The following is a 23,223-nucleotide window of genomic DNA, read 5'->3' as shown; positions in this document are numbered from 1 at the left end:
ACGAAACATTCCTGATGTGGTTGCCGGGGCACTCTAACATCGCGGAGGCTGACAGACTGGCTCGCCCAAGGACTGGATCCACAATGGTGCGGCCCGAATCCACTGTCAAGTCTACTCTGAAGGGTGAAATTGCAAGGATTCACAGCCGAGTGAAGAAATTTGGACTCTTGCCGGTAGGCGAAAATCCTTGTGAAAGAGCCTACTGCCACTAGAGCGGCATTTTTGTTAAGAAGTGGGACATGAAAACCCTAGTAGCGCTTTTAACGGGACACTGCTCCTTAAATCACCATATGAAAAAGATTGGGGTGGTGGTTTTGGCTATATGCAGCCAATGTGTGGAGGAGGAGGAGACCTCTCTGCACTTTTTATGCAGCTGCCCGGCCTCCTCAGATCTCAGACGAAGACACCTTGTCAAGGTTTTCTTCAATGAAGAATCTGCACCCTCTCTGCCTTTGGAGAATGTGCTCAGATCCTGAAGCCTGCGAAGGCCTTAGACGGGAAGCCACTGAATACGCGATTTACGAGGATAGTACAATGAGCCTAACAATGGCCTGAGTGCTCGGAGTTTCAGCTCCTCCAAGTAAACTAAACTAACTAACTAAGCTTCCTCCAACCAACAAATTTTTAGTTTTCAATGTTGATATATATTTGGGGGCAACTTACCCCCCTCATCAGTACAAGGCTAGCTTTGTAGTTTGGAGGAAAACACCTTAAACAATGGTTTAATGGTTTTGTTTCACACAAAACCTTAAAATGAAACTTAAAAATATTAATTCGTTTTTCTTCCATAGATCATAGGAAATGACCCTTGATTTTTGGAACAAAAGATAGTATTACCCCTTAAGGTTACCAATCGCTCGTGCTTTCAAGGCAATGAATTTGAAGATGCAAATCGGGAGAAAAAGTTACTATAAATAATCTTAACGAACATGAACGTTTGCCGATCGGCGAACCAGTTCTTTTCATGAATGGTCTTTTTCTAATTAAATACGTCTTAAACAAGTTTTAAAGCTTTCAATCCGACTTTACTACGTATGTACATATTTTTTCAATTTGCAGTATACTACTCGGATTGTGATAAAACGGTTGGAAGTTGCAGTGAGCTCTTGATGGAGTGAGTCCCAAGAAGACACAATCATGCTTTCGGGGTTAGTTATCGTGTGCGTATTGTGCGTCGTGGGGACTCAAGCGGCAAATGAACTCCAATTGGGGAAAATTTGTCACGATTTGATTTTCATCTATGAGTTATCGTACAGAGAAAACTATTGGCGTGGCATATTCCGAGCGGACAAAATACGTGATCCTTCGAAAGCGCGTATTACTTTGCGCTTTTCAGCTCCGGCCAGAGTGTCGTTGGTATGTGAATGGATAATGAATGGTGAAGACAGTAACAATTAATTTCCAACTATTGTTTAAATTATTGAGTAAATATATATATATATATACATCAAAATATGATACATTGCAACCAGGGTCTAAAGGCAAAACTTCAGCAAATAAGGAGCTGTTTACCTTGTTCGTCTGCCAAATACTCGTAGGTGAAAATAAGCATCAGGTCCAAAGCTTAAGTTTACCAAGTTTTCTGTATGTCAGGAATCTATCATAACTACAGCATTTGATCTTGGTTGGAATAAAAACGGGTAGTTCTGTAAAGTCTTCGCTTGTACCAGTGATTATTATGAATAATGAAATGCGTAGTAGTAAATGTTGAAAAACGTAAGCTCCAGTCAGCTTTGTAGCAATCTAATTCATGCCAATGATACACCATAGATGTATATATAAATATATAATTGGATTATCTATGATCTAGTCATCGGAAAAACACATGCTGATCTAGAAACGGTCCTCTTATAAGCTGAACTTGGAGAAACCCCATAGAATGATGATACCTAGTTATCAAGTAAAAAAGTGCCAAAGACCTCCTAAAAATACTGGATTTATATACACTTACGTCTCTATTTTTAATAACAGTTTTTAGTGATGTGCCTTTCAGATACTGCAAAAGGATTACGAACTATGTATGTTCCTTTTATCTTTAATTTTTCGGTTATCTACTGGTAAAGTTAGGATACTGGATACGGAATCTAATATTTTCTTAGCACTTGACCCCAAACAGTGGAGGCAAAATATATAAAATTCAACTCTCAGCATATTTTTCGAAATTTTATGGTGAAGAAAAATCTTTTGCGTATCTTCGCCAGTTAACTGTAATTGCACGAGAAAAATTCCTCGCATAAGCTCTGGTGTTAGTACCGTGTATATAGTACAGTGCATTGATGTACGACCACCTGGTGGGGAGCAAGTGACATCGCATAGCTGATTCCTACTAGGAAATGGAAGTGGTTTATCATTGATAGCAAAAGAAATCTGAAAATAATCTCCAATCATTGTCAAAGCATTTGATAAAATGATTCCCAAATAACAATTAATCCACTCGCGCCGCAACATCCTTAAATTAATTGCAATAAAAAACATTTGTTTGGGAGTAAATATTGCAAAAACTCAAAACAATTAATTCAAGTAACAAATTAAACGGAAATTCAAATTAAAAAAAAAAATTTAAATTTAGTCTCATTTCCACATAGAGTTTCTTGAAAATTATTTCAATTGAGAAACAATATAAAAAAGAATCCATCACGGGCCGCATGTCGGACATAGCATTGGTGACCTCCACAACCAAGCAATGGCAGAGACAGACTTCTACAAATACCTAGTAACTGGTGATCTGAAGGATTCTCTGAGGTCTGAATTCCCGCGACGCATAAAGCTGGTATTAAAGTCGCATCTCTTGAGGAAGAATAAAATAAGCGCATTGAATGCATTCGCTATCCCGTCACTGGCACATTCGGAATATTGCCGCGGATGCGGACTACTATGTCCAAATTCCGAATGCATGATCAAAACTCTCCCATGATGAAGATGAACCTACCTCGTGACATTGGAGGTAATGGCGTAGTGGGCGACTCGCTATGCGCTTATTCTTCTCTCAAGAGTAGGCGAGTCCCTTGTATGCGGTTGTTTGCAAGGTAGACTGTAGGCTGACTCCACTTAACTTCAAGGATGGAACTTTCAATCCTCTAAGTGGGGTGCAGTTGGACAAAGAATCTGATCGATGAATGAAGTCGAGGGCAATGCACGGTAAACACGTGAGTTGTTCTTGGCAATCATTTGTCAATTTGCATTGGTCAAGCAAATGGCTGTGCGTTGGGGAGCCCTTTGTTGAGACGGAGGGATTTATGTGTGCTATTCAGGACGACGTGGTCACCACCCCAATATAATGAAAGAACAGGTGGAGGACGACTAGTGCAGAATGTGTGGTTCGGCATTAGAGATGTTGGACCATCTTATTTCTGCTGCACTGTAATTGCGCCGGCGCAATATACGAACAGACATAATTTTGTATGTAAGGTTATCCGTCAAAACCTGGCATACAAGCATGGGCTGATCACGGGAACATATCCGGTTTACCGATATGAGCCGCAAGCAGTACTTGATAATGCTGCTTACTTCATGTATTGGGACCGGCAACTTCTAACTGATCGCGGCATTGAAAGGAAATATGTGGAGAAGAAGATGAACTATGAGCCTCTGGCTCCGGAAATCAAAGAATTTGGCGTCTCGAGCGAGTGGTTGTAGTTCCCATAATATTGTCAGCTACAGGTATTGTACCTAAATTCCTCATGGCTTCCCTTGATATCCTCGGCCTCTCACACAGTCTGGTTCAAACCATGCAAAAGTACACCATTCTGCATACGTGTTCGATATTGCAGGGAGTTGTCGACAGATTCTGCCACTTACCTGCCATCGGCCACCACGGTGCCGCCACGAGCCGTTCAAAGCAATTTCGCTACCTTGCATTGTAAGAAAATCACAATCTAGCCGGATTTAATTCTTTATATAGCAAGATTTTTCATATTAAGCTGCGAATTTCTATGCAAGAGCCAATGCTGACTTTTCTTTTTCTGTATACGGAGTTTCCAGTTTAGTCTTGTTTAGCTGCATACCAAGGTATTAGACAACTTTAACGACTGGGACCTTCTAGTTGTCGATGACGATGGTGTTACACTCTCTCCTCATTTATTTTAATTGTCCATTTGCTGGCCCATTATTAGATTCGATTCACATGCTGTTGCTGAGTTCTAAGGACAGTAAATCGGTTCTTGTAGCTGAAGAGAATGATGGTATCTTCTTTTTCTTTAGTTTTTATCCCGTTCACAAGAGGGGTCGGCTCGTCGCGTTCAGCCTGGCCATTTGGTTATATCAAATGCTTGATATGGATGCAATCCCGAGGCTTTGAAATCCCCATCCAGTGCAATTTCATAACGCAGTTCTCCATTGGCTGTTAGCGTTGACCCGTGGTATTCAAATCGCTCAGTTCTGCCACTGTCAGTGATTGTGACTGTTTTATGGCAATCGGTCATCAAAAACTCACAACAGATTGAATCTGAGATCGTGTTGCATGAGGCGGTCATACCATTTTTGGTCAATTTGCTCGAGATTATTTTTGCTAATAGACACCAGGAAAACATCATCTGCGTAAAGCAGTGCATAGTGCTGTAGGCGTTGGATGCCCCGGGTGACAGTGTCCATAACAAGAAGAAAAAGGAGTGGTAAGAGGGCGCTTCCTTGATCAACATCGACAGAGAAACAAAGCGGTGTTAATACGACCGCCACACTTCAAACTTTGCTTTTAGGGTCGTGGTAGACCAATTGACCAACGCACAAGTTCTTCTGGCACTAAGTATTGTCGTAGGCCATACAAATGAGTTGGCACACGGTGAAACGCTTTCTCCAGATCCAGAAATGCAATGTAAAGAGGGTGATGCTTCTCATGGTTTTTCTCCATGGGTAACCGCGCAGAGTGTATTGCGTCAGAAGTTCCGCAGTTCTTGACAAATCCGACTTGATTGATGGTTATTTGAATGATTTTGCGAATACAGTTGTCAAGAGTGCATTCAGAAATCTTCATGGTGTTGGAAAGTAACCGGATCAGAGAGTGATTCGAACACTGCTGGACTACCTTTCTTTCTCCATATTTGAACTGTGGAACTTCCTTACCAGTCATATACCTTCCTGATAACTTGATTCACTGAGCCACAATGTTGGGTCGCAGCTCTTTGCTTTCCAGAGTTCAGATGCGATATCGACAGATGCTATTGCTTTCCCCGATGACAGTTTTATTGCTTCCTCGACTTCAGTTGCGCTGACAGGTGGAACTACTCCAAATATCGGCAATGATTGTGGAAGTGGAGGAAGAATAAATTCTCCAGTGGATTTCGGGGTTCCATTAAAGAAGTCGATCGATTTAATGACTTTCCGATGAAGGTCAGCATTATATCAGCGGATCGGTCTATTCACTTCTTCACCGCGTACGCAACCGGGAAGGAAAGAAAGCGATTCCTAGCTTAGGTGATAAAGACCTGTACAATAAACTGGACACTCGAGATAGCGGAGGAGATCTATATCGACTTGTCAAATGCCGACACCAACGCAGACAAGATATCGAACACTTCTGTTATGTTAATGACGAGAACTTACTACTTTTCTTACCGATCAACCAACAATAGATGGCGAGAATACTTCCAACAGAATTGAACTGAAGGATTTATTCATCCTCCACTTCCACAAGCATTGCCGATATTTGGAGTAGTTCCACTTGTCAGCACAACCGAAGTCGAGGAATCAATAAAACAAATAAAAGCTTAGAAAGCAACAGAACTTAACGACATCGCATCTGAGCTCTAGAAAGCGAAGAGATGCGACCCAACGCTGTGACTCAGTGAAATTTCAATCGGCTTATTGAAGAAGGTAAAATACCACTGGGTACTCTCTTGCGAGTGGTATTCTACCTTCCAATATGGAAAAAGAAAGGTAGTCCAGTTAAATATCGATTTCCCTACCACTACTTGGCCTGTCCGAATATAAAAACAAGTATTGCAAGGGGAATACTCCTCTAACAATGACGCTTTCACTCCATTTAGGCTCAGAATGTCCAGGCAATATCATTATATATATCATTCTTGTTCTATTTATACAAAGTAAGTATCCACCGATTGTAGAAGTTAATGAAAGTCCTTTTTCAAAAGCCGAACTTTCCACCAAAACTAGGGGTTTGTTAGTTTCGCTAGCAAGATAGATTCGAAATTTCCAGGTTACTGGCTCAGAAATGTTTTAGGATAAGGAGACAGTATTCTGAACGTATTTTTTAAATCCAGTTCAGTGCAAGACGAAATAATAGTTCAAGGTAACAGACGGTGAGCATCAAAAGTTACCAACTAGGTTACTAGGCCTAGACCTGTATTAATGAGGAACATTCCGGTTTTAGATTGGTGTCCATTAATTCCATATGAAATAAATAAAGTAAAAGAATCGCAACGCTTGTGATATTTCATTTGCCCTTTCTTCCTATATAAAAACCAACAATATGCCAAGATCGTAACTTCTTCGATTTAAGGGGGCGGTTCGCTATAATTGACAGTTTTGCACCAATTGAATCAATGGGTAGGTATAAGTCCCAGGGCGAAAACGTCGATTGGTACCCACGATCGAGCAAAAAATCTGGGGAACGCCTGCTGAATTAACACCACCACCTTGACATGGTGATCGCTGAGATTAATTTCTCAACGAAAAGCCGTAGATGGAGAAGGTTAAGGGCGAGGCTCCTAGACTTGGAAGCAAGCTCTGCCTAGTCCTCTGGGTTACAGGTTAGCCAAGGAAGGATCCTTGGACCGGAATGACTACACAATGACAGATCCGGCAACGAAAAAGGGCAAACGATTGTATTAGTAGTGACCATATTCTATTTGAATAGCCTCATTACCAATCATGTCCCCACAAAGGATATTTGAATGAGGATGCCATCTACGAAACAGTGAAATAAAACCTCGAAGCCTGCCCGCGATATGATATCAAAGTCAGACACAACTCCTATTCAGGTGACACCTTGGCTCCCATATCTTTCATAAAATTACCAATGTCCAAATGTCAGTGTCCCGACTAATTAATTGTTAGAAGTGCCTGGTTTAAAAGAGGTCTACAAACAAACGCGAGTCTCTCTAGACGGGACCACTTTCGACCAAGTTAACCAATAGAAAACTGTTAGCTCTCAGCTCTGATAAATGATGAAGCATATAAGAGATCCATACAGACTCGGAGCATTACCCTGTTGGCACGGTGCTCCGAGTGCGAATAACGGCACCATCTCGAATCTCCTATGACAATTAGGAGATAGTAACCACTGAAGTGATTCATAAGAAGTCAACAGAGGCAATTTCAGCTTACAAAAACTGTCTTGCTCGAAATGTCTCACCAGTCCTTATGGATTCTTCGGGGACTTAGCTTCCTAGCAAGAAAAACTGCGAACTCTATAGAAGGCTAGCGATTTCGTAAACTATATTATGAAAGAGGTCATAGATAAAATCCAGTTGAAAAACTTGCATTGGTTGGGTCGTCTGATCCGGGTAGGTAACTATATTCCAGTCCGGAAACTCTATAGAGGCAATAACTATTCTAGAAAGAGAATTGCAACAGTTATTTTAGGGGCGCGTAGGTCCGGACCTCAGGCAGCTGCTACGGAGTAGATGGATCTCTCCATAATTCTGTTATTTTTGGAGTTTCTTACTAAGGGTAGCCTAGCCCATGTTATATGAAATTCATGAGACGGCTCCAAATTTACGGATCTTAGTCTTTGACGTTTAACTTCGCGTGCGATAGACTTCTCCTTTTCCGAGACAGAATGCGCACTGTGTAAACTTACAGCAGTATTTATATCATTTTTGCTGTATACCATGAGTTTATTTTCCCTGCTTGCTTTTGCTGGTTAGGACAGGTTAGTAGGATTTTGAGACACCTTTATTTTTCGCAGAATTCCGTCCTTTTTGTACACCACTTTCACTACGTTCGAAGTTGCTTTCCTGAAAAATAACTATTGACACGATATTTGGAGTTAGTTTAGAATGTGGAAACCCTCACTCAAAAGGTCTTACGGGTCTCTAGGGGCAGAGTTCAGGCTTTTAGCAAGAAAAATTACGAATTCTTAGGCACTTTCAAGAAACGAATTCTCCGAAAAATGTTTGAGATAGGTCGGGATATTTGGAGTTCTCTGTTAACGGTGATTTTCGCAGGTATCAGTATGTTACGTATATACAAAGTCCGCATGGGGGCACAATTGAATTTTTTAGACTTACCTTTTAATCATAAGTCCTATCTCGCTTCTTCGTTTCGCGTAAAGCAATAACCAATATGTTTCATTTGATAACCAATAGCATTCGGCAATGCTGCGGTCCTGAATAGTGGTGTCACACGCAACGACCTATCACGAACCTCGTCAAATGGAGAAACGATTTCATAAACAGAAAAAGGAAGACTATGAGAACCTGCCAAGACAAAGAAACGGTTCGTGCGATTCAGCGGCTTCCAAATCATAATCATCAACAGGAGAAGATGGAATTAAAACTGAGCTAATTAATTACGCAGGGGATCAACTAGATCAAGCGGTTCATCAACTGATGATTAATGTTTGGGACAGCAAAGTCTGACGACTGGCAATGAAGATTATCTATCCGATGTCACTTGCAGCAATTATAGAGTTATTACGTTGCTTGGTACCAACTGTAAGATATTCTCCACTATCTTAATAGGCAGGGTAGCCCCATATGCTCAGAACAAGGCTTTACTCCAGACAAATCAGCAACAAACCAGCTTTTCCCTGTGCGGCAAGCAATGAAAAAGCTGTTTTAATTTGGGCTATAGTTGTGAGTTGAGGCTTAAGAGTACACTCAAAGTCGTCTCCGCTTGCTGCAAGACGCGACCAACAAAGATGCAAATCTGTGGGCTAGCAACCTGCAGAAACTTCATTGGTACCGAAACATTAACAACGCGAATAGGGACTCTTCACCTCGAAGACAGTTAGAATGTGTGAATGCTTCTCAACAACAGTAGCGAGGAAGGATGCTTTCTAGGGGTAATGATTCACAGTTAAGGGGAGGAAAGGAGGGATCTGACAACATAAAATGCTCGGACTTGTGATGGGAGAACTATCTCACTGATTGGATGGCAGACATACTGAGTAACTCAACGGAGAATATCGGTAAGCATTGGGCTGCCATAAAAACTCCTCTTTTCTCAGATGCTACGCAGGTCGTCGGCCACGACCCTATAGGCGCCATAAAGTCTGGCCGACTGCGGAATCGTGGAAGCCGATTGATAAACCGAAAGGGCGTGTGATGGCGGGCATGACACGTTCGAACCCCGATATCGACCGAAATTTCGGGATGTGTGCCTTGACAAGAGAATTTGCTATTGCGTGGGTCAGGGAAGTGAATGATGCCGCAGAAGGAGGTGATATCAGACGTATATACCGCATTACGAAAGAACTTGCATGTGGTTACAAATCTTTCGATGATCCTATGAAGGACGTGAACGGTCGACTTCTCATACACGATGGCGGGGAACTGAGGAGGGGGGAGAGAACACTTCACGTTTCTTAACCGTATAACCGTATCCTCCTCTTGTAGATGAAATGCATAGTCATTGTAAGATGCAGATACGGACAGCAGCAGAAAAGAAATCACTTCAGTCGCGAATACACTCGGAAGGGATAGAGGAATAGGAAAGGGGATAGTCGTTAAAATTGCATAGAAGGGCACCCATTTTGAGTGTGATAATTGGAGGGAGGGAACGGATCAAGAGCTGTGGATCCTTCTACATTGATTACATCAACACTCTAAGGATCCTCTTAGAGCAGTGTGCGAAATTTAGATCTTCGCTTTACCCGCTCTTCGTCAATTTCGGGAAAACTTTCGATAGTTGTTAGCATGCATGTCACCCAACGGTCATAATGCCACTTAGGAAACCTCTTCTGAACTGGATCTAGTTGCTCATAAAAAACACCCCACTCTTTTATATCGACAATCTCCCTTGGCACATACCATTGCACAATTGTGATAGTTCTTTACCTGGACCGGGATCACAGTCAAAATCCTGTCAGAAATCAGTTTCCAGGCTACCAGGTTTACGGTTAGTAATAATCCGACACGTTGATTCCAATTTCCTTCTACTGAATACAGAAACAGGAGGAAGAGGTAGACTCTCCACAGTCGCACTAATCTCTCTTTGCTTGTTTTGATAGTTTCTAGCAAGAAACTTGAAAAAACGAAACGAGTCTTCACTTACATAGATAGTTTTTCTACCCCACCCTCAACTTCTGTTTAAAAGTCTTGATTGAGTCATTTTTAATTTCAACTCAATGAATATATTGCACTTTCACGAAGCGATAAATCGGCGTTCATAGTATCTGTACAATATATATACATATAATGTAGTTTTGAAGAAAAACATGACCAACCCAAAATGCTATGTTTCTATAATATCAAGTTTCAGATTCGCTCATTTCGAAGTAAATTGAGTTTCGTGTCAATTTAATTTCTCTGAACGAAACCAGTTGCTTCGGCTTGGTATGACTAGTAAAGCTCAGCTCACTTGTTGTGTTACTTTTCTAAAATTCTCTGATGTTGGTTTGTTATTTGCATACAACTAAAGTCTTACTAGTGAAAGAAGGCGACGTCACTTTATTTAATGACATTGATCTTTAGAACATTATAATATGCATTCGATTTAATAATGACGTTCAATGAAGTGCATTAAGTGATGGTACATTCTTTGAGTAATTGGACGAATCATGGGAAGCTACTGTGGACATGCAGACATCTGCACTAAGCCGTGATGACAAGTTGATGAATTAGAGTTAAAATATGTGCATAAAGGCGTTTACTTTGCCCGGTTGATGGGAAAATGGTGTTTATCTGTCCGTGTATCTCTGTGTTTCTTACAAGTTTAACTATAATTATTACAGTTTATACTATTTTGTAATTTCCCGATTATGGTTGGCTTATTGCATTCGTCACCTGTAATATTGCCTGAAATTTAAAACATCCCCGCAAAACTAATAAATGTATATGACAATCTGCCTGAAAGATGAGTTCCCAACCTTCGATTAATGAAAAAATCACCTTTTTCTATGCGGTTGCTGGAAGCCCTCAGGCATGCGTAAAATGTAAAGCAAATGCAAAAAAAAAAATAGTAGATATGTAATGTGTCATCTCACGTACGTTGATGAATCCCCAATTTAACAGAGCAGCTTGGGTTAGCAGTTCCGCTTAACCATTAATTACCACTCGGCTGCTCAGCAGTCTTATATTATCCCACAATTAACAAAAAACTTACAGATTATTTCATAATTTGTCGCTTGTGAGCTTTGTCGTCGAGAGAGTTTTTTAATACAAAAAAAAATAATAAAAAATCAAAAAATTATGAGGCAAATTTTCTTACATAAAACATAAATACTACCAAAATTGCACATTAGAATGCAAACGGCCCACAAAACAAAACCTTATTGAAATCGGTTTACTGTCTGTCTGTCTTTCCGTCACACGTATTTTTCTCGGAGGCGGTTGTTGCGATTGACACCCAATTTTCTGGAAAGGTGGGAACTTTGAACGCTCACTCATACAGTGAGTTACATAATTCTACGTCGAATTTCAGGAGGAACATGGAAAAGAAGGGTGCAATTTTTTTTTTCATCAAATATAGTCATATGGGGCATCAAATGAAAGGTCTTGGCTATTCGTTTTTAAAACCGGTCTTAGTTTTGACATTTATTGGTATGATAGGGAGTGGCGGGTTGAAAGTGCTCATTTCTTTAACGGACCCATTGTCAGAAACTACCCAACCGAAGAATCTGAAAAAAAAACAAGGCTGCCAATATATGGCGCCTAGGCTCCCCCTTAGGCTACCCTCCATACCGATTTCTATTCAAATAAAGTTAATAAGAGTACATTACTATAATTGTTTGTAATATGCTGCAAAACGCACCGGGGACTGGCGGAGGTATAAAAATGCACTGACTGCGTATAGCAACGCGATCAGGGAAGCGAAACGGAACAGCTTTAGGGAATTCTGTGAAGGGATTGAACAGATCACAGAAGCAACCAGGCTGTACAAGGCTGTAGCGAAAGACGGGGGAATATCCTCTGTCTGCTTGAAAAAGGAAGATGGGACATTTACCGAGAATGAGGAGGACAGGGTACACCTGCTTCTCAGAACTCATTTCCCGGGGTCCTACCCCTCGGCGGCAGACGACAATAATCTACCTGACACCCCAACAACGAATAAAAGGGGAAGGAAAGAGAGCTGGAAACTAGCAAAAGAGGTATGCTCAGAAGCTAGACTAAGATGGGCAGTGGGAACTTTTCAACCAATGAAATCTCCCGGAGTAGATGGCATTTTCCCAGCACTTATCCAGAGAGTCCTAGGAATTATTTTAGAGTCTCTTCTGAGGGTGGTAAGGGGGAGCATAGCACTGGGTTATATACCAAGGGCATGGAGACGGGCAAAAGTGGTCTTTATTCCGAAAGCGGGTAAAAATGATCCTTTTCACCCTAAATCTTTCAGACCAATCTGCCTAACATCGTTCGTACTCAAAACGGTGGAAAAGGTCATAGACAACTATATTAGAACTAACGTTCTAATCCCCTATATCACTGTCAACACGCTTGCCGGGCAGGAAGATCAACTGAAACTGCTCTGTATCAGCTGACAGAGGTACTACGGGACGCCATAGAAACAAAAGAAATTGCACTGTGCACGTTCTTGGATATCGAAGGAGCATTCGACAACACATCGCACACAGAGATACAGGATGCCCTGAGCCGCAAAGGAGTGGGAAACACCCTGGCACTCTGGATGGGCAAAATGCTAGAAAGCAGACAAATAGAGGTACAAACAGGTACAAATTCTATTATCATCATGAACACCACTCAAGGCTGTCCACAGGGTGGAGTACTATCGCCGCTGATGTGGAGCATGGTAGTGGATGAACTCCTGGACGTGTTAACTAATACTGGAAAACAAGTCCAGGGCTACGCGGACGACATTGTTCTAATCCGTAGGGGCAAATATGAAGATACCCTATGTGATAGAATCCAAACTGTATTAGGGGTTACTAGTGCCTGGTGCAGGAAGGTGGGACTGCGGATCAACCCAACCAAAACTACCATAGTACCATTCACTAGGAGGCGTAAGCTGGATCACCTGAAAGCCATAACATTACATGATATGGAGGTGAAACGAGAAACAGAGGTCAAAAATTTGGGAATCACGCTAGACCAAAAATTACTCTGGAAGACACATGTCGGAAACACTTGTCGAAAAGCCACGAGGGCTCTGATGGCTTGCAGATCCATAGCAGGAAAAAAAGGGGGTTGCAGCCCGAAGATACTACTTTGGATATACACTGCAATAGTAAGGCCAATGATTACCTATGGAGCGGTAATCTAGGCAGAAAGAACCGAACTCAGCACACAAGCCAGGGAATTACATAAGCTCCAAAGGCTGGCTTGCGTGTGTATCAGTGGGGCAATGAGGACATGCCCAACGGCATCCCTGGAGGTCCTTCTGGGATTAACCCCTCTCCATCTGCACATACAGATGCAGGCAAGGAGATCAATATTCAGGATGGCCGGTAGTATGAGTGAGGCGGGGAGCTGCCTAAATCGAAGGAAGATTGATATCCTTTCTAGGCGGTATCCCGAATTACTGATACCGAGGGACAATATGACAACGAGGTTTCACTTCGATAAGAAGTTTGAAACACGTTGGAGTAACAAGACAAACTGGGAGAGCGTGGCTGCGACATACGGCTTAAACCAGCAACTGATTACTTGGTAGACTGACGGATCCCTTACAGCAGAGGGAGCGGGTGCCGGTGTCATTGGTCCAAGGAAAATGTACTTTGAGCCAATGGGCAGGTACACTAGCATATTCCAGGTGGAAATTTACGCCATAGACAAATGTGCCTCCTTTAATTTGCAAAGGAACTACAGGGGGCAGAACATAGCTATTCTCACCGATAACCAAGCAGCGATCAAGGCACTTAGGTCCAACCAGGTGAACTCTAAACTGGTATGGGAATGCCTTGAGAGACTGAATACACTCGGCTCGTCCAACAAAGCCTGGATACTTTGGGTTCCAGGCCATGCTGGGTTGGAAGGCAATGAGGCAGCGGATGAACTAGCCAAGAAGGGAGCAGGGATGCCTTTACACGGGCCAGAACCCTTCTGTGGAATCGGAAACGGTTTCATGGCAATGAATCTAAGAAACGAAGAGAAACGGTTAAGGGAACTATATTGGGCGGGCCTACCAGGGATGGAGCAGTAGAGGGTGTTTATTGGGGGATACGAACCCATGCGCACAAAGGATTGCTTAAACCTCACCAAAAAGAACCTCCGAATCATAGTGGGAATTCTCACTGGTTATTGTCGGCTGAACTATCACCTAGGGAAGCTAGGGATATCTACGGACACTGCCTGCAGGTTCTGTGAGGAGGAGGACGAAACCTCTATGCACGTCCTGGGACAGTGTCCGGCACTTGTGCAAAGTAGGTCGATACATCTGGGAGAACACATAATACCAGATGCAAAGCGGAAACTTCTGGAAGTGGGGAACATACTAAAGTTCCTAACGGTTACAGGCCTGCTTGAGATACTATGATCAACAGGTACACTATAATCAGTAAAAGGGGCACAATAGTTCTTCAAGGACGCGGTGCGACTTTCCCTTAACAGAATAATAATAATAATATGCTGCAAAACCCCCTTAAGTTCATTCTATAATAGCACTATGAATTTTGGAACAATGTAGGCTATAGCATAGAGCATGTTCCTACTAAGTTTGGTGGAAATTGCACTATTACTAACATAGCTGTAATAGATGAAAGTTGACGCTTCTTTGCAAATTCAATACTGAATGTGGATATTCTAACAGAATATATGCATATATTACGTGCTGCGTACTAATGAGCCAAATGCACACTTAAATGTCTTTATAAAAGACAAAACCTTTCATAGCTGAAACGTCCAGCTTTCGGTTTCCCGACTTGTTTATCATTTATTAGGCGTTTCTTGGCTTGTGTTAGTTTATTATTCCACTTTTTTACCGGAATTTTGTACAAAAGATTGAGGAGTGCATGCAAAATCGACAAACAAAACTCTAAATTTTCTTCAGTTAATTTAATCTCAGATAACGCTAAATTATTCAAGTTTTTTGCGAAATGTTGCAGATGTAGCACTTCTGGGTGGATGTATTATCTGATGCAGCACTGCATACTTTACCATCTACTGTTGTCATCAGCAATTGGTGCTTCGTAAAAACATGTCCTTTTGTTCCATCCACTTTTGTCGGTTCTAGTTGGCTTATTTTATTTTTGAAATAATTTATTTCTTCATTCGTCATGCACAAATCTGATCCTCATTGGTCTACAATAATGTGGTAAAGACGGCGTCGGATTCTGTAAAAATTCCTTTTTTACTGGTAGTGCATGTAAGTCGCAAAGGCACCAGTGAAGACTGAAAAATGTTTGCCCAAGATTCACTGTTGCTTTGAAAATTTTTGTTTATATTGTACCTGTTGTGATCCATCGTATCCCCACTTTGATATAAGTTCAAGAGTAGCCAACTCATCTGGAGTAAAAGTAGCTAATACTTCATCTAAGTATAGTACTTTCAACTGTTTTATCCAGAAGAGCTTGCAGTTCTACCTAGGCGAAATTTTGTAGTCACACGGAATGCCTCTTTATCCGGGTGACATTCTTTCTTAGCTTTTTGTATGATGCTATTAGCAAGGATATAATTGTTTGTCACTAGTTCGTATAATTTCATACTACCTTCTTGTTGAAGAAGCTTCAACAAAAATAGACAAGACTTTGTTCGGTGGTAGTTATAATATTTTGACACCCCAAAAATGGTTTGCCTTAATAATGTCTGTTAATATTTGTAGTCTCTACTAGGTGACGTAATAATATTTTTACAACGTTAGCTCCACCTAAATTGCCACTTTCCCGAAGTCTCATCTGACCAGCATACAAAAGTTCAGAAGCATCGTGACTTTGTCTTAAGTGCCTGTTTTCCCGCCCTTACTGCGTTCTGTCAAATTTCCGAAATCCATTTTCAGGCGTCCAACATTATATATAAGCTTAAGGGGAATTTCAAATGTTCCCTGCAGCCATTCTTGACTTTTGTTTAAGGGGGTCATCCCGTGTGAAGGCCGTTTTTTTGCCTGTATATACAATATACAGAACTTGTCGTAATTGGAACACCCATGTTCATGTTTGCTAAAAGCTTCTTTGCTGATGATGATGCGAAGTCTTTTTTCTTCTCTGATAAGTATCGGTTCTCATGAAATACTCGTTTTTTAGTGCGAGCATGACATTGAATGTTAAAGCGATCTCCCTTCGTATGATCCATTTAAAAAAATCACTGAACACACAAACAGCACAATACTTACAACAAAATATAACTGAATATAGCTTGAAAGCCTTTCAGTGCTCACTCTAGACTGGATTATCCTTTTTATTCCAAACAGCAAATAAGTTTAGATAATTGATTGGTTTTCCATCTTTTTATATTTATACCTGTGTTCGAATTTATAAGGCTCAAGTAAAAAACTAATAGATAAAAAAAGATTCGATTCTCTTTCTCATCGAGTACTCTAGCCGCGGCTGCAAACTCCTTACCTGTTTAACACCGTAAGTATCGGGAAATCCCTTTGCCAAATATATTCTCTACTATATATAGATACAATTCATGCAAAAAAAATCGATTTCTCCAACCCGACACACGGGATGACCCCCTTAAGAACGCTTGTTCCGTTCTACTCGCAATTTTCCGTCTAGACTTAATTTCAGATTTTACGCAAGAAAACTTGTGCAAAAATTCGTCTGTTTTTTGCATATCGAACGTGGCTTTCTTCATGATTTTTTTTCCACTGCACCTAATTTTTTGGACAAATCCTCCACATCCGAGTCTTTTGCCATAAAAAATATAGCTTCTCGAGTCAATATATTCACCCCAGAAGTATCTGTTAAAGACAGTATTGCTATACTGTCGACTGTAAAATAAAACTTAATTAAAGTAAAGTTAACAGTTGACAAAACGATGTACAAAAATACCATAGGTACTTTTTGGCACCCAGTTTTCAACAAAATTGAAACTACCCTAAATATTTTTCGTATTTCATCCACGATTCACAAAGCTTTGAAATGATTATTATTTGATGACTAAAGTTTAGGCGTAAAAAAGTAAATTACAAATTTCTATGTGACTGCCACTCATCTATAAAAATAATTAAAAATTTCCTGCGAATTCGATATTTTCTTAATTTGGACTTTTGACCGGTTTTTTGGATGAAATACCCCTATGGGCGGCCTAAGCCAACACAGTTGTCCTCTTCTTGAAAAGTTGACATTGATCGGTTTCTTATATCAGAAACTTGCTTGCTATGCCTGCAGATGTGATCAGGAGAACTTGTCATATCATCCGTTTATTGCCCCTTGCCACATAAAATAACTCGCGAGTAGTTTGTTTGGTTTTTAAGACTTTAGGAAACAAATTCGTCGCTGTAGAGGGGTTCAATGTTAATCTCTTTTAAAGATAAAGAAGCCTATGAGGTAGTCTTAGGCGGCAAACTTGACCACATATTAGCAGGTCAGCCTACTTATTGGGCGACTGATATCAACAAAATTCCAGACCCATTCGACTTTGACATCTCGAAAGGAATCCCACACCAATGTATGCTGGCACAGAAAATTTAAGAGCTATCGTCGAACCATTCCCCGTAATTATCACGGTGCAAAATAAGCTTAAGTACAATAACTCTCAACCTGGACTGACGGACAACATTCAAACATTCAACATTCAAAAAGCTAATCAAAAATAGTGTTTCGTTGGACGTTCGCTTAAGGGGTAAATCTGACAACGATGAAGGACTTGAGGGTTTCAACAAAATTTTACTGCCATACTAAATATATCGAAGAGAGTCGAATTCAAAGAAGTCTATTCGTCCACAATTTTAAAGCTTTTGCGAGATAAAAGACAAGCACTAAGGAAATGGCAACTATGTAGGTCTCCCGAAGCAAGAAGCAGATAAAAAATATATCGACAAACGGTTTCGTCCAGGGCAGGGGCAACTCGTCAGACGCTGCCTCACCTCTGCCCTGGGAACAGCGTGACCGTGAGTGGCAACAGATGGAAAACGCTCCTTTATATATTCGGAAAAATACGTCACGGTTTCACTTGGATATAATTCGCACCCTTGGGAATCATTTTGAATGTTAAATACTGGATATAAATTAAGGTCGAGATGAGAATTGAGAGGAGCAATTGGGAAAAGAGAGGTGTTAGAATGGAAGAGGGAAAGAGGAAATATTATTAAATAATAAATATTACAAAAGGAAAAGGCGAGTGAAGTACTCCACATGTTGTGTATTTTCAGTATTGCGGAGAGGCATACCCCGCTTATGTGCCTCCGCCACTTGGTTTTTTGTTTTGATTTGTTCCTGTTAATTGCTCGTTTTTTTGATTTCCACTAGTAGGGCGAATAGGAGTCCGCCGTGGCATAGCCCTCGTAGCTCCGTAAAGTCAAACTCTTTCACTAAGGTGACCAGGTATCAGTGAGGCTTCATTCAAACATAGTCAGTTGCCATCGACTGGAAACTGTCAAATGTCACAGAAGATCCTGGATTCTGGGAGGCGTTTTTCGACTCCTTAGTCTAAATGTGTTTACGTTAGGGTGTTTGAGGTGGGGGAGAAGCATAGCCTCTGAGCACTTACACAGTAGTCGCTCATTGTACTCGACTCCCCCGTCTGACAGGAAAAATATAATGTGCCTAAAAGCATCTATGTTTTGTCACCTACCATTACGGCGAGCTTGTTCCCAATTTTCGAAAGCAGCCTTAGAAAGTGGTACTGAAATTGACCCCTCTTTTGCTAAGGCATCTCAGATTTCGTTTTTCTCTCCACCAGAGTGACCAGGTACCCTAAGTAGTTCATTTTCTACATGTCTCAACGATTTTGAGGTGTTCAAAGGACTACTTGGCGCTCTCAATGCAGCTTAGTTGTTAAGGAAAAGGGCGATGTGGTTTTCCACGAGAGACCAACTTCGCCGACTCATCACTTTCAAAGATTCTAAACAAAGGTCACTTACACTTCAGATCAATCTTGGCAAGTGAATTCTCTTTAGCGCGAATTGAGTGAGATCGTGTTGCATGAGGCGATCATACCATTTTTGAACAAGTTGTTATTAGGCACCGATGGACGTTAGATATCCCATGTGACAGTGTCCACAATAAAAGCAAAGAGGAATGGTAAGAGGGCACTTCTGCATAAAGCAGTGTATATGGCGCTGGACGTTGGATATCCCGTGTGACAATGTCCATAACAAAAACAAGGAGGGCGCTTCCTTGATGAACACCAACAGCGACATAAAGCGGTTTTGATACACCGGCCAAACTTCGAACTTTACTTTTCGGATCGTGGTAGAGCAATTAAACCCAACGCACGAGTTCTTCTCACATATCAGATGAATTCGTGTTAAGCACGCTCAAATGCTTTCTCTGGATTCAAAAATGCAATGTAATGAGGGTGATGCTTCTCACAGTGTTTCTTCACGAGTAACCCGCGCAGCGTGGATTACGTCAGTTGTTCCGCAGTTCTTGACAAACCCGGCTTAATTCATGGTTATTTCAACAAATTTGCGAATACCGTTGTCAAGAATGCATTCAAAAATCTTCATAGTATGGAAAAGTAGACGGTTCGGATGGTAATTTGAACATTCTACTGAACTGCCTTTCTTTTTCTTCTTTCTTGCCAGTCAGATGGTTTTCTACCTTCCCCAATGACCCGATTGACGAATTCACTAAGCCACAGTGTTGGGTCCCAGCTTTTCGGTTTCTAGAGTTCAAATGCGATGTCGTCAAGTACTGTTTCTTTCCCTGATTTCATTCGTTTTATTGCTTCCTCGACTTCAGTTGCGCTAACAGTTACGTTTCTATGGTTTAACGTTGGTATCTGTCTCAGGGACGGTCTTCTTAAGACATGGATTGATTTTGTAATCACAATCAGAACCCTGTTGAGACAAGCAACAACGGTACCAGTCTATATTGGCTGCATGAGTGCACAGCATTCATACTGGTGGATGCAGGACCTACTTGAATCTCTACCGAACTAAAGAGTACGGCTCCCGAGTTGAAACGCAACACTATGCTGAGGCCCGAAGGTCACTGTTCGCTTGAAAGCAACCACAACCTCCATGAAACTCTCACGAAGAGGCCAACCACAACAACCGGACTGATCGCACATACAAAAAGAATTCTGCCGAAGTATGTTAGTTTAGGGGCAGTCCCGGTTCCCATGGTACCAGTATAGCCCTGGTAAAGTTTCGTAACCTGCTGCCACTTAAGTCCCCGTGCAGACTCGGATCTAATCGCCCTAATTAAGCCTTTGGAGCATTCACCTACTGCATCACGGCGGGCAAACTAATGTGATACAGTGTCACCCAGTGCCACCACTATGGAGATTCTACTCGGCCACTTGGTTTTAGCTCTTTCGACAGAGTTGGGGCGCCATCTTCCTCACTGCCACCTCTCGGCACCAGTTGCGCTGACAGCTGGAACTGTTCCAAATGTCAGCAATGATTGTGGAAGTGGAGAATGAACAAATTCTTCAGTTGAAATCTGTTCGAAATATTCTCGTCATCTATCCGTCGCCACTAGACGAAGAAGAAGTCTTTGATTTCCTGTGTGCATTCGTGTCGATTTTTGACAAGTCCATACAGATCTCTCTCGCCATCCCGGGAGTCCAGTTTATCGGAAAGGTCTTCGTAATGGACCGCTCGGGTGACAGCGATCGCTTTCTTTGCTTCTCGGTTGGCATTCTTATAAATTTTCTAATTGGCGAGCGCTCTATCGTCGAGAAGTCTCCAGAAAGCATCTTTCTCGGCATCAGATCCCCCTGTCTGAGGTGCGTACGCGGTGGAGAAGTGAATAGTGCAATCAGTTGATACTATAATGGTGAGCTTCATCAACCAGTCATTAAATCGTTCGACTTCTTTAATGCCATCACCCTCTGAGATGGCAATGCCAACACCGTATTCAGGTAGTGGGCTACCAAAACCGTAGCTTTTAGCACCTGCCCATCGGATTTCTTGGAGAGTTCCTCGGTCTTTCCATTGATGCATTTTCTTGGTCGGCCTGGATTTAGCATGACGGAATAACTACTCTACTGAGGATAGTACAAAGTGTCTCAAGCTCTCCTCTTTTACTTAGGCTTGGGACCATGCTATGGGGCATGCTACGTCAATAGCATGGCGGAGCTTTTTCATTAATATAGTATTGTCAAACCGTAAAGGTTGTAGCTCTCTCCCGTTTTGTTACACGAGAGGCTTGGCTCGTGGGGAGCCACATATCAACCCCAAAGGGAGATGGGTTGGCTCGCTATCTCCGTCGTGGCAAGTAATACAACTTGTAGAATCAAAATCGGCAGAAATTATGTCGGGAGTCCATTTTATAACTGCATGATTCGTAACATTACATTAGTTAATTTTACAAAATTTCTATTTATTTCCATTTTATTTGTATTTTAGGAAAGTGATAAAGACGGAAGTTTACTTGCTGGCGAGGACGCTTTCCACCTTTCCTTTTCCAAGAAAAATGATGGATCGTATCGTAGTAGATTTCGAGTTCAAGGTCGTCCAGGTGGCCAATTACCAACTTTAGCAGCATTGTATGTTAACGGGGTTGAAGTTTGCAAAAATGAGAACACAGTAAGTTCGTGTGATATGCATCCTTTTCCACTTAATTTGAACTATTCGCACATCAGCAGGTCGAGACCAGACCAAGCCCAACAGTCAGCGCCCCTGCAGCCAGTGTCCCTGTTAACGTGGGCAATCGAAGACCCACTGTTAACGTGGGCAATCAAAGACCCACCACTCTTTCCTGTGGCAAAAGAATTATCTTGGGAAATGCACTCATCACCAATGGAAGCCCCTCAAAACGTGGCGACTGGCCGTGGCATGCCGCAATTTATCATGTGGACCTTGGCAGTTGGCAGTATAAATGTGGAGGCACCTTAATATCATCGAGAATCATTCTGACGGCAGGACATTGCGTTACCGAAGATCGAAATCAAATCGTTGCAGAACGCATTGTAGTTAGGCTAGGACAATTCCAATTGATAGGGGATTCAAATATCCAAGAATTTCGAGTATATAAAGTCATTCGACATGAGGATTATAGTCCTTCAAACCTTAAAAATGATATTGCAATAATAAAGCTTGGAACAGAAGTAGCTTTCAATGAATACATCCAACCGGCATGCCTCTGGGACAAATCTTCGATCGATCTGAGTGCAATCGTTAATAAGGAAGGTTATGTTGTTGGGTTCGGGTTCAATGAGGAGGAACTTCTTTCTAATGTCTTGTCGCAAGCTATATTGCCAGTAGTGTCCTTTTCGACATGTTTGGAAAGTAACAGGGCATACTTCGGCGATGTTCTAACAGACAAAAATTTTTGTGCTGGATATAGGAACGGCACAAGCGTATGTAATGGCGATAGTGGAGGCGGAATGTTCTTTAAAATTAAGGATATTTATCGATTAAGAGGAATTGTTTCACAAAGTGTTGCTAGAGATGATAAGAAACTTTGTGATCCAAAGCATTATGCAGTTTTTACCGACTGCGCTCAATATTTAGATTGGATTGAATCCAATTCGAACTGATGTGATAAGTACTTTCCCATAGGCTCGACGCAAATATATGTACCTATTTTAAATTGATAAATTGTTCTATTTAGTTATTTCTTTTGTTTCCTAAATTTACATTTCCTGATAGTTGAAATTTCGACATATGAATGAAATATCGTATTGGAATGGTATTTATCTAAGATACATTAACATCAATTCAACAATCAACCACGCTTCTCTTTATTGTAACATTTCCCTAAAGATTCATCAAAGTGGAAAAATCTGCTAACCTCGTTTGTACTGTTATGTAGGGCGTTCGTCTCTTATTCGACAGAAATATACTTTTTACGGTCAGTTTGTCAAGGATGTCACTTCAAATTCGCCGGACCGGAGTCCTATTTCCTTTTTATCTGACGCCAATTTTAAAGAAAACCGCATTGTTAAAACACAACACATGAGTGAATTGGATTCCTCGTGGCTGTTTCCTACTGAAGCAATCGCACCTTTACCTTGCAGTATAACTATGCATGAACAAGCATGTACAGATAGGATATATAGATTCATATGTACACGAAGTGGTACACTGAGCAGTGAAAATCGTCACTAAAACAATTTCACAAACTTCTGTATACATAATTGAGGGATGGAAAATGTA

At 41.4% G+C, this 23,223-nt stretch overlaps 1 protein-coding gene across 2 annotated transcripts; it reads left to right on the top strand.

Moving 5' to 3' along the window:
* Positions 1–1,063: 1,063 nt before the first annotated feature.
* Positions 1,064–22,796, top strand: LOC119653000 (serine protease SSP1-like). Of its 2 annotated transcripts, none has more exons than XM_038057426.1 (3): positions 1,064–1,356; positions 21,472–21,651; positions 21,711–22,796. In XM_038057426.1, the coding sequence occupies exons 1-3, from the start codon at positions 1,138–1,140 to the stop codon at positions 22,602–22,604; spliced, it is 1,293 nt and encodes a 430-aa protein (XP_037913354.1). In that variant the 5' UTR covers positions 1,064–1,137; the 3' UTR covers positions 22,605–22,796. The 2 variants fall into 2 exon arrangements, with proteins under 2 accessions (XP_037913354.1, XP_037913353.1); XM_038057425.1 differs by having other exon boundaries at positions 21,708–22,796.
* The last annotated feature ends 427 nt before the right edge of the window (positions 22,797–23,223 follow it).

The sequence above is a fragment of the Hermetia illucens genome, chromosome 3 (genome assembly GCF_905115235.1).
Source record: "Hermetia illucens chromosome 3, iHerIll2.2.curated.20191125, whole genome shotgun sequence".
NCBI classification, from domain to species: Eukaryota; Metazoa; Arthropoda; class Insecta; order Diptera; family Stratiomyidae; genus Hermetia; species Hermetia illucens.
This window is presented reverse-complemented; position numbering and strand designations above follow the sequence as displayed.